Here is a 16871-nt window from a genome sequence, read left to right on the forward strand (position 1 = left end):
ATATTGAGTTCTTATGTCTGGGTAGTATGTCCCATTTGCCATTAGTTTGGATTAAATATTAATAAGACAAAAATAAGTATTGATTCACAAYGGTGAAATAATGAGTGAGAATTTGATCCTCACAGAAGTAACAGAAAGTTTTGCCATTATCTCAGAAAATATTTTCACTCACAAGGTAGAACTGTCTTTACCATTAGAGTTATTGCAAGATATTCTGTAGTGACACACTGCAAGTCGTGTTTTGAAAAAGCTAAAAAATGAAACATCAACTATGGCCTGTCAGTCAAAAGTGCTGGTTGCTCACAAATGGCAAAGGTCATTTTGTACTTACTGAAAATTTTAAGCAAAACTGTTTTATTCAATGTCACCAAATAATAAAATTTCCAAATAACTTTGCCTGTATAGGAGCTGGATTTTGAAGCTAAGACAAGTTATACCTTGAGGATAGAAGCAGCCAATATGCATGTTGACCCTCGTTTCCTGAGTCTGGGACCCTTCAGTGATATGACAACAGTGAAGATAATTGTAGAAGATGTTGATGAGCCACCCRTATTTACTTCACGTTTGTACTCCATGGTGGTGTCTGAAGCAGCAAAGGTTGGAACTATCATTGGAACTGTAGCAGCCCATGATCCAGATGCCTCGAACAGTCCTGTCAGGTAATTGTAGGATATCTTAATTATTTTTTAGCCTTGGCATTCAAATTTTTCATTTAGTGGTGGGAGGGCTTTGGTTASACCATTAATTAATAAGATTTATTCCCTTGCAGAGAGAGATTCAGATGTTTTGTGTTTGCATGTTTTGACTCTTAAGACCTGAACTACAGAAACTCTGGGAAAAAAAAAGAAAAAATCTCTGTGAAACAAAGATAAGATATAGTTTCATTATCCCAAAGGGAAAAAAAATCTCGAAATATTGCTCATATTTATTACTCTCTAAGTAGTAGAGATAACAGGAAGACCCTATTATTATCATAGCAAGTTATGTTCTCTTAAATAAGCCAGGATCAAAAATTGTATCTATAGCATACTTGTAATCGTGTATGTCTGTGTGTGGGTGAATTATGATTCACAGGCTGTGTGCACCTCTGTGTAAGGAATCAGGGTGTAAGAGGGCATAAATTCCCACATGGTAAACTGGAACTGAAGCCCCAGAGCAGGAAACARCAAAAACTCTTTACATGAGATGCATCCTACTCCAATCAGGATGGCTAAAGGATTTTGGTTTGGTAAATTTTGCTTCAGCTGAATAGCTTCYATTTGAATGGGCAGAGATACAATCATTAGAGATTCATGAACTCTCAAGGTCCTCTTCCTTTGTCTTCAGTGTCTGAAAAACCTGCAAGTTTTCCACAGTGTAATGTCCAAGATCATTACGAAGCCATAAGAGAATACAAATTATCAATTTTATGTTTGCCTATATTTAAGGTCAGAGCTCAAGGACACAGACTCACYACCTAAGTTAAACCAGTAACGAGTTACTTGTTTTTCTGTTGCAGAGTAGTAATATTGATTCTCAAACGAACATGCAAAAGATCTAGACAGTAATGGTTATCACTTATGAACTCTGCGGATTTAAACATCTGTAGGAGGAGGAATACATACACAATTAAAAGTTGGGGCTCAGTTTYATTTGTTTTTATTGCTCACTAAGGGCACACATAGGAAAGACGTTTGCAGGTCCTTGGATGTCACTTGTTTTAGTAATGTTAAGTCTTCCCTTTCATGCATTGAAAATGAGCTTGGGAATCTGGAGTAATTTCTAAAGCAGCGATCATAACTTGCAAAAGTAAAGCATATGTTTCACTGCTAGAGATGATGCAAGTATTCTATCTCTTTCGTTATATATTTGCAACATATTCAAAATAGCTGATTTGATCATGTATAAATAAACCCTAGATGGATGTTTGGCATGRATTTACTTGTGAAATTTATCTTTGCTGGACTCTTTCTTTTCTGTGGCAGTATGTTCTGGCACTGATGTTAGCATCTGTTTTAGCAGAATCATTTAGAATAGGGTTAAACACAKTCCCATTAATGCAGGCCATGCTCAAAATGCTTTTGACTCCTGYGTGAACATAAAGATGAGTTTATTGACCTTGATCTGCGTAATTTTTACAATGCCAACATAAAAAAATAGTTTTATCACCACCTAGCATGTTGAAGACTCTTTCTGCTTCAAAGTTGTTTGGAATTTGAGGGAGAGGAAACAGAAAAATGGTGAGGATTTATCTATACACTTGTGAACCTGCTATGCACATTGCTGAAGGTACTGAAAGATCATATAATTTAAAGCTGTTCTACATATGCTATGATAAATCAGAGACAGATTCACCTAAAATTGGAATGTGTTAAGGAGGATTAATGCATAAAACTTTTCATGATCTGTTTAAGAAGTTTAAACTATTARTCTATAAATAAATATTCCAACTTCCAAACATTGGATTATATTGATACTGATTAGAAAGTAGATTTGTTACAATTCAGAAAATGTTGAAATTACAAGATCAGATACTAAACCTTGAAAATACCAGGGACTGGGKAAAATAATAAATATTTTGAAAATAAGAGGTTATCTCATATGGACCAGGGRACTATTGATGTTTGAACTAGCTTAAATAAAGGATTTAAAACTCCTGCAGCTCAAAGATTTTCAAGTATTAATGGCTGYGAGGAATTAAAGGATTAAAAGTATTTAAAATATTTTTTTTAGAATTTGAATATGGATACAATGCTTGTAAATAAGGGAAACTGCTTTCTTCCTATGCCTAAAAAATATTTTTCTTGTTTCATAAGAATCTGTCATCCAATTTACATAACTTGTTTGCTTTTCCTCCCTCCCTCCCTCCTTKTCTGCCTCCTTTGCTTTCTTCCTTTTCTTCAGCTCTCCATCTTTTTCTTCTCTTTTTCTCATTCTCCTTCTCTTTCTCCTCCTTCTCCTTTGACTCTTCAAGTGACAGAGTGATAGTCTTAATAATCAGGAAATTGAAGGATTTCTGAGGGAAATCTGGCAGGAGATTGAATCTCAGCTCTGAGGCTTGCCAAGATTGGCTACATAGCAGTGGTGACAGGTATAGTCTCATGGGGAAAGTTGCCAGCCACAAAACAGCTGTAGAGCACTGCTGACCAAAAAAACAACAGTGCTGGCAAGAAATAAAGTGAAAAATGGCCTGCAGTTAACATAAAATGAAAGAAGAAAAGAAAAAGGGAGAGACGGAAAACAGTAATCCATGAAAACTGCTGCTACTGTTGCTGTTACAACTCATTATTCTCTCTCACTATGATATAATACAGCAAAACAATTCTAATTATGTAACAAGTCTCTGCATTTTGATTATAAAGCTAAGAGGGATAGATAAAAACAAGTAATACAGTAAAGAAGAAGATGGTCTATTATAGCACCAAGCAAACAAATAGTTTCATAAGATCTTTCTGTGTAGGAAATCTGATTTTTTAATTGCCTTCCATAATTCTTTCTTTCCATGTTGTTAAACAGAGTTGGTTAATGTTATATCAATAATCTAATATATCATCAGTGCGACAGTAATTGTAATGATCACACTTGATCTGATTCAGACATTTTAATTCATCCTGAGTGTAGGGAAGTGCTCTGGAGTACATACTTGACCTAAATGGAGCACAAGAATCTGACCCAATAATAAATCTAATGTCGAGAATATTCCAGTTGTAAATCTAAATSTGCCTAAACAACTGTCCTTTTCCCTCAAAAGGGATATAAGCAAATCACCCACAGACATTTTGACCTTTTCTCTTATAATATTTTCAGTTTGTTTAGGAACTCATTTCCCCTTCCTAAAACAAATTGGGTGATAAAGATATGTTAAGACAAAGAGTTAAGGGCATGAGCCTGTGTTTGTCTAATGACGGTAAAGCATCGGGAGCTGACAGTGATGACATGCAACCCTGACCCTAGTCTGCATCATCTTTCTTTTTTCTCCCCTTCCCCTGCAGCTCTGGGTGACTCAGGGGCTCTTCTGTTGGTGATAGAAAGCTCTGAGCTCAGACTGCCAGTCCCCACGGGATCAGTGCCAGGCTGGTACAACCTTGGAGCAAATTCCAACTCACCTTCTCCTTRCTGGCTTTCAGGAAAATGGTATTTGATTAATTCCTGAGTCTGTCTTACAGCAAACACAGAAGAAGAAGGAAAAGGCAGAGGAATACCTATAACCTCACTTAAGAGGGAGCTGTGGAGTGGAGCTCACCGCTGTCAGCACAAGTCGCTGTGTAATTTTCTCACCTTTGCATGTGGCTTTTCTTCTCTCAATGCCTTAAGGAAACCGGACTGAGCAATGCTCCAACTAAGGAAACAGTGGAAACACCTTCCCTCGAGTAATAAATCAATTGAATATTTTTACAAGCTGTAATTGAACATAAATGAAAAGTTTTCTTTCATCCTTTACCTAGGTATTCGATAGATCGAAACACAGACCTGGAGAGATATTTCAATATTGATGCCAACAGCGGAGTCATTACAACTGCCAAATCTTTGGATAGGGAAACTAATGCTGTTCATAACATCACAGTTTTGGCCATGGAAAGTCGTAAGTATCCATAGATAGGTTTTTATTGATAGTTTATGTGTAAAACTTCAGGCTTGCTTGTGATCAGCTTAATTCTGAGAAATTCTGGCATTTGCAAGCTATGGCAGATAAAAATAACTTATTTCTTAATGCAGAATAAATCTATATATTAAAAATTAAAAAATACAACAGTTTAAGTGTTTGGTCTTTCATTTTCTTCACACCCTGTGTATTCTTTTGTCTTCCAAGTACAAAGGAAGATGAAATATATGAAGTCAGCAGTCTCAGAACAAGTGTCATTACAGGAAAAGTGATATCGAAGAAAAGGGAGGGTGGTTACCCCATGTTAGTCAGGGCTCTCAGAATTGATTGCTCTTGGTCAACCACAGCATTCTTAGAAGATGTGAAGAAAAGGGGATGTGAATGATAATGTGGTTTCATTTTCCCGACTCTAAGATACCACTGTAGAGGTGATTTTGTACTTGGTATCTTTTTCTGGTGTGAGATGAAAATTGCTAAAAAATGTAACACTTCAAGTTGATACAAGAATTCTTCTAATGCAAGTTCAACTAAACTTSTTCAGCTTTGAATACATCTGTGAAGAACAATGTATTTTTGCTTTTATGTTTGAAGAATTTATTTCTTCAAATTTTGTCCTTATTACTACTCTGTTAGGTTGTGACAACAAAAGAGTTATCAGTTCTCTGGCTTGCTGTTGTAAAAATCATCACTTCTTGATTTCAGTGAGCTTAATTTATTGTTTAAACTGAAAGATAGCATTTATTATTTATTGCCTCTTGAATTTTGTTCTAAAAACACAACATGGAAAACAAATTTTTTTCCTGGGCGATAACTAAGCTGATGAAGTGGACAAGGGAAATACTCCACAAAAGTGAAAGTCTAGGAGCACAAGTAAAACCTTTTACTGTTTTTATTTATGTTAATTTTCAATAAGCTTAATTCAGCAGAGGAAAAATTTGATGTCAAAATTACTTTCTTATATGATATTTCACATGTGGAATAAAAAAAAAAGCCAAACAAACCAAACAAAATGACTTYGTGATTTACATTTKWRTGCTTAAAATATTTATTAAMATGTAGTTGMRATACACTATAAAAAATGGATRCATATTTGARGTTTTGTAGAGTTTTTCATCCTGTCCTGCTGTAAYACTATTATCACCACTTTTGGTAAAAAAAGGATTGTAATATCTCTTTTCCTTGCTCCAAAAGAGAAGCAAAATGAGTATTGCACTCAGTGATGTCCTTTTGCTTAGTCCAAAACATAATTACTGTATAAGGTTAGATTATGACATTGCACCCTGAACATACTCATATTTTAGCTAGAGATGTGTATCAGTTTAATGATGTGATTCATATTTAAGGTGTTGGAAATGTTAATGACAGTGTTGAAACACTTAGTTTTATGTGCACTTTAATAATTTGGAACGCAGACTTCTCTTTTTCTTACATAGCTGATAAAATTCTGGGTTTTACCTCTTAATACCCTGATGCAATTGAATTCCTGAAAAAAAAAAAAAAAACCAAAAAAAAACCAAAACCCCATAATAACCATACTATTCCCAATATGAATAGGGATGTTCTGACTATGTTGCTGATGAATTTGCTACATCTTGATCTTGTCCTTCCATGTGATGTGATCCAATGCTGTGATTAGTGAGTTCGATTTCCAGTTTATCCTGAGAGTAAAATCTTAGTTTAATTGAGATAGTTTGAACACATAAATGTTGGTCCAGAAGATCAAGACAAGAATTTCCTTTGTATTTGAGGGAGGGAGTATAATTGATTTTACATACATATCCAGAAGAAGAATGCAACTGAAMAAAAATAATGACCTTAAGAATAACTTGCAACGACCTCCTCTTAATTATTTTTTGGACTTTTTCCTGTAGAGAATCCAGCACAGATTGGGAGAGGCTATGTAGCCATCACTATCCTTGACATCAATGACAATGCCCCCGAGTTTGCCATGGAGTATGAGACAACTGTCTGTGAGAATGCTCAGGCTGGTCAGGTATGTCTTGAGAAGTTCTGTGTTTAYTTTTGCCAGTTAGACTTCCAGTTTTAAGATAAAGAAAAACCAGCTTATAACCAGCAAAGAAAAAAGATGTTTTGATGAACAGAACAAACAGGAATAAATATACARGTGTACAAATTGCTAGTTGAAGGTACTGTTAAAATCTCTGCCTTWCTTGTGTAAGTGATACATTTTGCTTAACTCGCCTAATTTTGAATAATATTAAGAACATATACTTCTTCCTAATCTTGGTGGAAAGTGAGAAAAAAGTAACACAAAGGTTAATCTGAGACTAAAAGCGTACCATTCAGAAAATGAGTACACGCTTTTATTCTCCCTAGGACGCATGTACCTTAAGGACACAGTTTCACAAGGAGAATATATTCCTATTTTTTTTTTTATTCTTATCTTTTCAACTAGCCAAATATCTTCCAAGTAATCCTASACTCAACTAAAGCTGTTGTTTGTCCTTATTGTCCCTCGTATTTGGCCTTACCATCTCTGCTTTGGAAGTCCTCACAAAACACATGGACTTTCTCAGTCTCTCCTGCCACTTCCAAAAGACCAGTAGATGTTCCACCTGCATAGATCTTGCATATTCCCTGGAAAACTTTGTACTTTTGTGCCTTCTCCCAGAGAATTGTTCTTCCTGTGGCAGATGTTTATTACACATTTCAAAATCACATCATAATTTAAATTCTGAGCAAGACCACTACAATTATTAGCTTGTGTTCCTGAGAAACATGGATTATTCATGGTCTTATTGTTGTACCTAACCCTGTGCTCTGGTTAGAACTAGACCAGAGGATTGGAGCTTCCATTTTTATGATTTTTAAGTTGTGGTGACATTTTCTTTAGAGGTAAATTTTGACAGAATTTTAGAAAATAGACTGCTACTACTGATAACAATAGTAATAATAATGGTAGTAATATGAAAACTGAGAAAATATTATTATACCTATTATATGCCTTTCTGATTTTTAATTATATTAAAAARGAATACATTAATTCAAATGCTCAAAAGTATCACAGTTTCCTTGTGAAAGTTTACAACACTGTTCGCAGTCACTGATAACCACACTAAGAGCCATCCAGAAGATACATTTCTTTCACTTCTATGCAGTTTATATGCAGTTATTATTATCTAACTTTCTCCCAGGCCCTGCAGAGCATTGCTTTGACCAATAAATTTGGTACAGGTAAAGCAGACTTGACTCACATTTTAATTTTAACAGTGTCTCTACATACTTAGGAGATTAGAAAACCAAAATACAAGATGATCAGAACTCAAGGGAGTKTTGATATTTTGATAGGTAACAGTGGGGTTATGCAATGTACATGTACATATGTTTCAGTGAAACCCTGATGTATCTTAAAACAGGTGATCCAGAAAATTAGTGCAATTGATAAGGATGACCCACCAAATGGCCATCAGTTCTACTTCAGTTTAACAGCAGAGGCAGCAAATAATCACAATTTTACATTGCAGGACAACAAAGGTAAGAAAATTTTGATTTGGTAAATAATTACCACTAACACCCTTCATTTTCAATGCAGCATGCTTATTATGACCTTATAAACTTCTGTTCTGGTAAGGAAATAAATTAAAGTACAAACACACTGCAAAATAATTTTATCCTAAAGACTGTTTGTTGCAGAAATGACACTGCTATTTCAACCATTTAAAAGCTTGAGCCAAACAGTTTTTTTTTTCTTTTTTTTTGGATCAGTCACTCTACACATTTTTTTCTCCTGCATTTATAGGTTTTTATCTAAATTAGATTTTACCTTGGGGCAGTGACCAAAAAAGRTCCCAGAATTCATGTCTTATTAATATAACTCAGGGCTTTAAAAAATGAGTGCACAGGACACAGAGATGGTTTATGATTTGTGGGAATTTTGTTTTGATTTGGTTTTAGAAAAACACATCTTTTCAGTAAGAAAGTGCATCCTCTTGTGAAGAACACTTTTGATGATGAAAGTTGCAAATAATATTTGCACACACTTCTTGTGACTGTTTCCTCAAAGGCTCCCATTGACATCACATTTTTGTTAGTTAAAATTTCTGAAAATACCCTCTGATTACTGCTCTCATTAGTTACATTGCACAGTACAGCAGCTGGGCACGTGTAAGGCAGTTTACCTATTAGCTGAAGCAAACAGAACTAAATAGACACGGTATTGCTCTTGCATTGCTCTTTTAAGAATCAGTACTAAGCCAAAGCTACAAAGATTTCCTAYTCATAAAACAAGAAAAACAGACATCTGGACACTGAAGGAAACCATTTGTCCAGGTAGATTTTGAACAATATTCAGTAAGTACAATGTGTAACCTAATAAAGTTCTTTCACAGAGGTTTTCATTGCCTTACCTTACATGTAGTTAATGAAATGCTTAATTCTCTTTGTATGAACAGCTTGCAGTTTGAAACTGAAGGCTCTAATAGCAGTAACGATCAAAGTAATAAAAGTGCATTAGAATGAAACCATTCAGAAATCTGACATCATGAGTATTGCAAAATGCTTAATGAAAGGGGAGGCCTTCTTCCAGAGAACTTATAAWTTGATAAAAGTAATAATAGACTTTTGTAATGCTGGTAAAATGAGTGCAGTTACAAGCAGCAAATGCCTCCTTCAACATTAGTTCATTTTATGCATATCTCATGTGATGCTATATCAAGAGGAGTTTGCGTATTTTGCCAGGTGGGTCATAACAAGTAACACAATAAGATAGCTTTACTGACTAGCAATATATCTGTCTGTGRATGGATAGGTAAGTAGATAGACCAACAATGAACATTTCCATACATCCTGGGAGATATAACACACTACCTTTCAGGAGCTCTCAATCTATATTAAACACTGTAAGTTTTGAGCATATATTCTTGAGCACACGGGCTTTTAAATCATACAACTCAGAGCAGTGTCAAAGTATACAGCTTAGACTTATTAGAACAGTCACCTTGAATCTCAGAAGAGGCTGAATACAACAGCATGTCTTTGATGTATGCACCATTACCTGTGATTGTGCACTGACTGGATTTTTTTTTTTTTTTTTTTTTTNTTTTTTTTTTTTTTTTTTTTTGCATTCATAAAATATTTAATTGATCTTCAGAACCTATTCTCCTATTAATATGGTCATTGCTTCCATTAATATGACATCTGTACCTTTAAATAGTTGAAATAGATGCTTGTAAATTAACAGGAACTGTGTATGTAGATACCTAATCAGACCACTTAAGGGTAATTTTTTTCTTTTTTATAATGACCTCAGTGTCAACTGTCTGTAAAGAGTGTGAAACTGTAAGCTTAGCTAAAACCAAATGTACATCTGCATATTTATAAATCTAAATATTTAAAATATCCTTTTGTTAAAAATATAAATCCTTTTGTTTAGTTGGGTATAATTTTCAGCTGATCTTACCTCTGCAGCTTCAAGAATACATGACTAAGAAAGGTAAACTTGTTAAAATAATATGAATGTTTTCATAAAGTCTTAAAGTAGAAGACTATACTATTTATAGGCATGTGTTGTAGAAAAATCATATCTTTTCTAATTTGTTTTTTTGTTCCTTTATCTAGATAATACTGCAACAGTATTAACCAAAAGAAATGGGTTTCGAAGACAGGAGCAGTCCGTTTACTACTTGCCAATATTCATAGTGGACAGTGGATCACCTTCACTCAGTAGCACTAATACTCTCACCATCAGGGTGTGTGACTGTGATGCGGATGGCATTGCTCAGACATGCAATGCAGAAGCATATATCTTACCTGCAGGACTTAGCACTGGAGCCCTGATAGCAATATTGGCTTGTGTCTTGACACTGCTAGGTATGTCTCTTTTATGTTACCTTTATTTTCCATTCAGCTTATAGATGCAAAAGATATATGCATGTGCACATTAGCTTTCCCCTCCACTCTGATTTCTGTAAAAAGGCACAAATAGTATTCAAGGAAGAATAGCATTTTTGTACCTTGAGCACAAAAAAAACCCTTTACATTTGGATTATCAATTTAGATGTTTTGTTTCTATATCAAGCTGCCTCCAGACAGATATAAGAAATAACAGTAAAAGAAAAAAAAATATTACTTACATCAAATGCAATATTTGAAAGATAGACAGTTCAGTGTATGGAAGCATTTGGTTTAGCATATTGATCGTATAATCAGTATCAGTGTGTCCCTTTTCCACAGGAATAACTCTTTTTAAACATTTAGAACATAGAACAAAATAATTCAGAAAATACAACAGATATAATTTACTGATGAGAACTGTAATTGACAGCATCTACAGGGTGATYTTTTGTTCCTTCTGCAAATGGTAATTTATACYGAGCAGTCAAACTGCAAACTTAATAAGAGGCAGTGGATAAGAGTGGAATGGTGTCAACATCCTAGTTTGCYTAGCATTTCTCATGTAATACCTGGTCGTTAAACAGTAAATGGGAGAGTAAAGGGTCAAATCAAGAAATAAGGATGAAGGATAAGGTGAGCAGCGAGAGCAGTTTTGCTTATTGTCTGAAAAATCATGTTAACAAGGGTACCTGGTTCAGCAGAAAAGAATTTTCAACTGTGTGTCAATTAAGCATTTTTTTTTTATTCCGACTGTGCATACCAGTCTAAGGAAAGGGAGAAGACCACACCACCAGTGGTGTTTTATATGTCACTGTTATCAAACTAATTTGGATGGTTCAAATCAAGAGACTTGTGACCACACTTCTGTTCATGGCAGTATTTCCAGCTTGTAAAGATATATCTTCTTTCGCACTCTGATTCATRTTGCTGGAAACCATTAGAAGGAAATGTTCCTTCTACTAAAATATCTCTAAAGGACTCCAAAGTGAAAAACCTGTTGCATACTTCTTTTACAGAGTAATAAAAATCACTACCTCTGCAATGAACTCAACCTACTTACTCAGCTATACATATATATATATATATAGGAGGTGGCATTTCTAAAGTTTTCCATCTCCATGAGAAAAAAAAAAATATAACACCATAAGACTTGATTCTCACTCAACACATGGTTAGGCCTAGGTTTAAGAAATGGAAGAGAATTATTGCCAAAAGTTTTAATGAACATTTTAAATACCATTTGTAGGCAAATTATATACACAACTGAACTTTATTTGGACATGAAGCTAAATGTTAGAGTTCAAAAAGATATAAAAATATTCTCTTATATCAACTGGCATTATTATCAGTGAAAAAAACACCCATATTAAACTTTAGTGGAACATACTTAGGAATAAAATTTCTGTAACTGTTGCTGTATCAGCTAGTTTTAAATTATGAGGCAGATAYGGTTAAGGGGATAAAAGGGTTTTACCTTGGAATTTTAATAAGATCACATGTGCACTGCTCATCAAGGTGGAAAACGCTGTCGTCAGCCACAYGCAAGTGTCCACAAGGAAGAGGTTCCTAAGCACCACTTCTGCCCAGTGAATCCCCAGTAAACTGTTGCTGCCTTTTTTCTTCTCTCATTTGTTTCTAGAGTATGTTTTCTGGGACCCATTTCACAGTGATATTGCTAGGAATTTACTTTTTCCCTTTTGCTCTTTTCATTCATTCCTGAGAAGAATCTGAAGATCCTCTAGTACAGTGAAAAAAAACCAGGCTTCCGCTGTTTCCAAGTGGTTCCAGGACTGGTACAAGGAATGCCCGTTTTTGTGTTAGACTTTATCAGTGAAAAGAGGATACTGTCTACTGGGTCAATACTTTTTCCTGACACAAGATTAACACAGAGTGCAAATCCAGTCACATTAATCAATACCATCTTAATGTGGGTGCCAGTTGTAAAGCAGAGAAGGCATGAAATTTACATAAATTCAATGAATATGTACATTCTAGCACCAGTGTCTTGAATTTTCAACTAACTCTTATTTTCTCAGTTAGCATGATATACTTCAATATTTGTTCTTGCCCCATACATTCCTTTGTCTGATACATAATCATTTGTCTTTACCAAGGCCCAGATTGTCTCAGTGAGATTTCTTAGAATTATTATTTTTTCTTAAGCAACCAATCAATTTTGTTTTCACTGATCCTATGAAGGAAGAACATTACTAAATCATACTATTTTATGATAATTGCATGTACCATGGTGTTGACTATTTATTCAAACTAAAATAATTTTTTTAAGTTAAAAAAATTTTAAAACAAAATCTTTCCATCTTTTGACTGACTAATGGAGAATAAATTGTAAACTTTATTTTACAAGAAAGTGCCAGTACTTGGTTAATTACTCAAAATAGGTTTGAGATTTTACAGCAAGACTAAGTTTTACAAAAAGAAAAACAAAAAAAAATGAAGAAAAGCATATTAAACTGTATTTTGGTTAATTTTGTACTGCATGTAATTTTGGGAAAAGTAAGTAGAAATTTTTAAACTTTCATGGAAATTATACGGGAATTTAATTCAAGGTAATTTGTTTTTCACTTAGCATCTTCCAGACAAATTACTTTTGTAACAACTGTTTAGCATAAAATGTTTACATAAAATCAAACACACTGAATATTGACCTGTAGATAACCTCACAGCATTTGAGAAGTTAAATATTTTCTTTATATTGAAGCAATGGAAAGCTAGATTGGGACAACATTTTTTCATGATTTCTGTCTTGCATACTTCTGAATGTAGTCTATTAGTGTCACCTATTTTCTTAGAAAGACTGAAGAAAGCTTCCTATTGATGTGACACTAGAGTTTATAAGTTAATAATGCATTGATAAAACTTCAAAATACAGCTTTAAATAATTTTTTGTCATTTAAAAGAGAGCAAATTTGTTATCATTGTCACAATACCTACAAACTCCAAATTAAATCAGAACACGTAACTGTGATTTGCAAAGAAGAGGAAACAGTTCTAGTCATAAGAATCTTACTTTTTAAATAGGTATAAGGTGTACAGAATATGACTATGTAATATGTATGGGATTTGGCCTTGCTGTTTTAAATGCGATAAATGTGTAACTGGGGGCAARCATTTAACTGGGGGTACCCAAAGCAACACTTCCAGAAAGTGTTTGAATATTAAATGCAGCAGCTATTTTCTGAAAGTTAGGGAGTTGATTAGGGTCACTCACTGTGGGTATTTAAAGGTCACAGTCACTTAGCAAATATCAGTCCAAACTGATTAAACAGGTAAAGGTGAAGCTTGTTAAGTGGGAATTAAATTCAAGTTTCCTGAGTTCTGGATTTCGTGATACCCAAACCTTATCTGACTGCGCTGGCAACTGCAAGGTATAGCTAAATAGGTTATTAGTGTGCTGCTTAGATGGCTGAGGATCTCCAATCATCAGCTTTATGAATCATGACACACCTAAGGCATGAACCAGGACACAGATCTGCTCAGAGCTGATGCGGGTTATTGCCATAGTAAATTCCTGGCTTAGGGCTGCAGTGTATACAAAGCATGATAATGCTTGTGATTTAACTCTGTGCCTTACTGTAAAGCTCTGCATGCTGTCTTCCCCCTCAGGGCGTCTCACAACTTCTATGGTTTCCTTACAATTACGCTGCAGTTGCCTTGAGTACAAAAGGAAAAATTAATACTAAACCAGAGAAATATCTCCAGGTGACCTGAACCTGACTTATTACTAGATCATACTGAATTGGAAATTCCATGATAATTCCAGAAAGCACACTGCAAAATGGCAAAACAAAAATCCACTCTTGCATTCAAAGGGGTTTGTTTAAAGAGCGATTTAGGTGTACTGAAACTATGAACATTAGCGTTAAATCTATACTGACATAAGGATAAAACTGTGTAWTACCACAGCTAATATAAAGACTAATGAAATTTTTTTCTTGGCTATTGTACTTATTAAAGGAAATCAATATTTCTAACAATTCAAGTAAATCAGAAGAAATAAAAYGTTAGTTTAAATCTGCCTTTGTTAATTCCAGTTATTAAGCCTTTATAATTAGTTGCTTAAAATATCGATTGATTTGTTTATTCATTACACATAYGAAATCCGCATTGTCATTTCGTCTCTTTACTATGGGTTGGGTGCATCAGTAAGGAGCCARTCTGGTGCCCTCATTGTGCAATGCATATGTGYCTAAAGGTTTTCCACCATATTATTTCTTTTCCTAAGAATCATGAAATTTGGTTTTTACAAGTTCAACCAGTCCCTAATTACTAACTCARTCTCTGATTTTGTCATAAATGTAGGAAACAAAAACCCATCTTGACTTAATGAGAAATAAAAAAACTTCACGACCATTTGCATTTCAGACATCAGTGAAAATTGTYTATGGCTTTTATTCATCTCTGCAGCTCCTGCAATGCAGCTAAAGCTTTGTTCATTTCGAGGTTAAATTTTATTGTTCATGGCTGTTAGAAAGGCTGGAAATTAATAATCTTGTAAAGTAATCTAAATGCTAAAATATTTAACCTTTAGAAAGACTCCATATTTTTCTTGGCTTCAAGTGAGTGTGAGAGGTAGAAAGAACACTATATAAAACATTCATTGTATCTTGATTTTTATTATACCTTTAGGCAGAACTTCCTACTAAGTTTCGTATTTTACACTTATTAACAGGTCTTTAACTTTCAACGAAGTGTGAAGTGTGTTAAGAGGGACAGTAGAGTGAAAATGCATTTACACTGGAGTAAAGTAAATGATCAGCTGCCCACCTATAGGACAATAAAAAATGTGTTTGCAAATGTTAAAAATAATAATTAAAAAGATGTTGTGTCAATAGAAATTTTGGCTTAAATCTATATTTGTACTGTCAGCAWGCTAATTCACCTTTCACTTTAAAATATCTTTTACAATAAGGAATAACATTAAGAGTGGAGTGCAATTGTCTCTGATGACAATTTTATATTCTCTGCTGTATAATTTACAACTTAATTTGTATTTTACAAATATCAGAATGTTTTGAAATTTCACAAATGTCACTTTAAAGGTCAATATTTCATATTATTAAACTGCTTATGTAAATATTGTTCAAAGCAAAATGCCCCAAACTATTGGCTTCTGCATTCAATACATAAAGCATGAATCAGGTACATGCCAGGGGCACAAAACGTGAAAGGSTGATGCTGATTATGTAGTAATGTAGTCACAAGACATCTATTAGAAGATGGATTATTGGATGTGGGCTTGGTAGCTACTGAGAAAAGCAGAAATAAATGGTGCCTAATATATTTGTCAATGAGTGTAGAGGAAGAAAAAACCTTATCAAAATTTTATTTTTAGACATGTGTACTCCAAAGGCAAATAAAAATAGAGCAGAAAGACATCTCCTGCTTTATCCAGTTCCAAATAGTACCATAGTATCTATAGACATACACAGCTTTCTTGCATCKACGTATTACTGGTTTATTCTAGCCAATTGTTTCTAATATTAAATCATCCCTCACAATGACTAKATTGATACTGATTTTAAAATTCCTCCACAAAAAGACAGAGTTTCAAGAAAGGTAGTCCTATATCATACAATTGATGGAGGCCACTTTTGAGACTGTCATGGGAATCTGAAGCTTATTTTTATCTATATCACCTTTTATCTTTTGTTTTTCCAGATGTTTCTGCAGCATTTAAWTGGCCTTGCAAGCAAAGATTGAAAACCTTATCAATGCACATAATAACAAACTATTAACATTAAAAATCAATATCAAATCAGAAGAGATTAAATGTGGAATGAYACTTTCCAAAGTACTGTTATTTTTACAATCACAGTGATGCCTGCGATTTCCTGGGAGTATCATTAACTCAGCAAATGTTATCCAGATGCTACAATATAGTATTAATCATTTTCTAGGAGAATGATTCACACTCCCTCCTGTCCCACAGATGGGTGCAATATTCATATTATTGGTTCCATATTTTGTGTGCCAGCACTGATGTTTCTCTATCAAAACTGTATTAGAACAAGAGGAGCCTTGAGCTAGTTTCTTGCAGTGCTTTTGGCTGTCACTGTAGTTTAGTATTAACTTTCAATCTGAAAGAAACTTTAAGGATTAAAATTAAATAACCAATTACATTTCTAGTACTCGTTCATCCAATAAACTCCAGCCCTAGCAGTTCTCATTAGATGTAACTCATAAATCTCAAGTGCAGTACTTTGCCCTTTTCAGRAAAGTGAGAYCTTATATAGAGGTGGTTTTATTCCRTGAACTAAGACAGTCTTATTTTACACATTGCTTAACAATTCAGTGTTCTCCAATCTATAATTTTTAACTTCATTTTTGTTCAGCAGATATTGATCATACACTTTAATTCAGTCACTTTCCAAAACATGGTTTTTAATTAATTTCTATTCTGTTAATTTATGAACAT

At 34.2% G+C, this 16871-nt stretch overlaps 1 protein-coding gene across 1 annotated transcript in view; it reads left to right on the plus strand.

The window, feature by feature from the left end:
- Window positions 1–16871, plus strand: part of CDH7 (cadherin 7) — a 71436-nt gene that overhangs the window by 53206 nt on the left and 1359 nt on the right. Inside the window, exons 6-10 of the mRNA XM_057374313.1 lie at window positions 406–659; window positions 4425–4561; window positions 6454–6575; window positions 7960–8077; window positions 10160–10411. Of these exons, the coding sequence (XP_057230296.1) occupies window positions 406–659; window positions 4425–4561; window positions 6454–6575; window positions 7960–8077; window positions 10160–10411 (883 nt within the window). The remainder of the gene's footprint in view (window positions 1–405; window positions 660–4424; window positions 4562–6453; window positions 6576–7959; window positions 8078–10159; window positions 10412–16871) is intronic.

Source organism: Malurus melanocephalus, unplaced genomic scaffold, assembly GCF_030028575.1.
Source record: "Malurus melanocephalus ecotype Western Australia unplaced genomic scaffold, MMel_1.1 scaffold_223, whole genome shotgun sequence".
NCBI classification, from domain to species: domain Eukaryota; kingdom Metazoa; phylum Chordata; class Aves; order Passeriformes; family Maluridae; genus Malurus; species Malurus melanocephalus.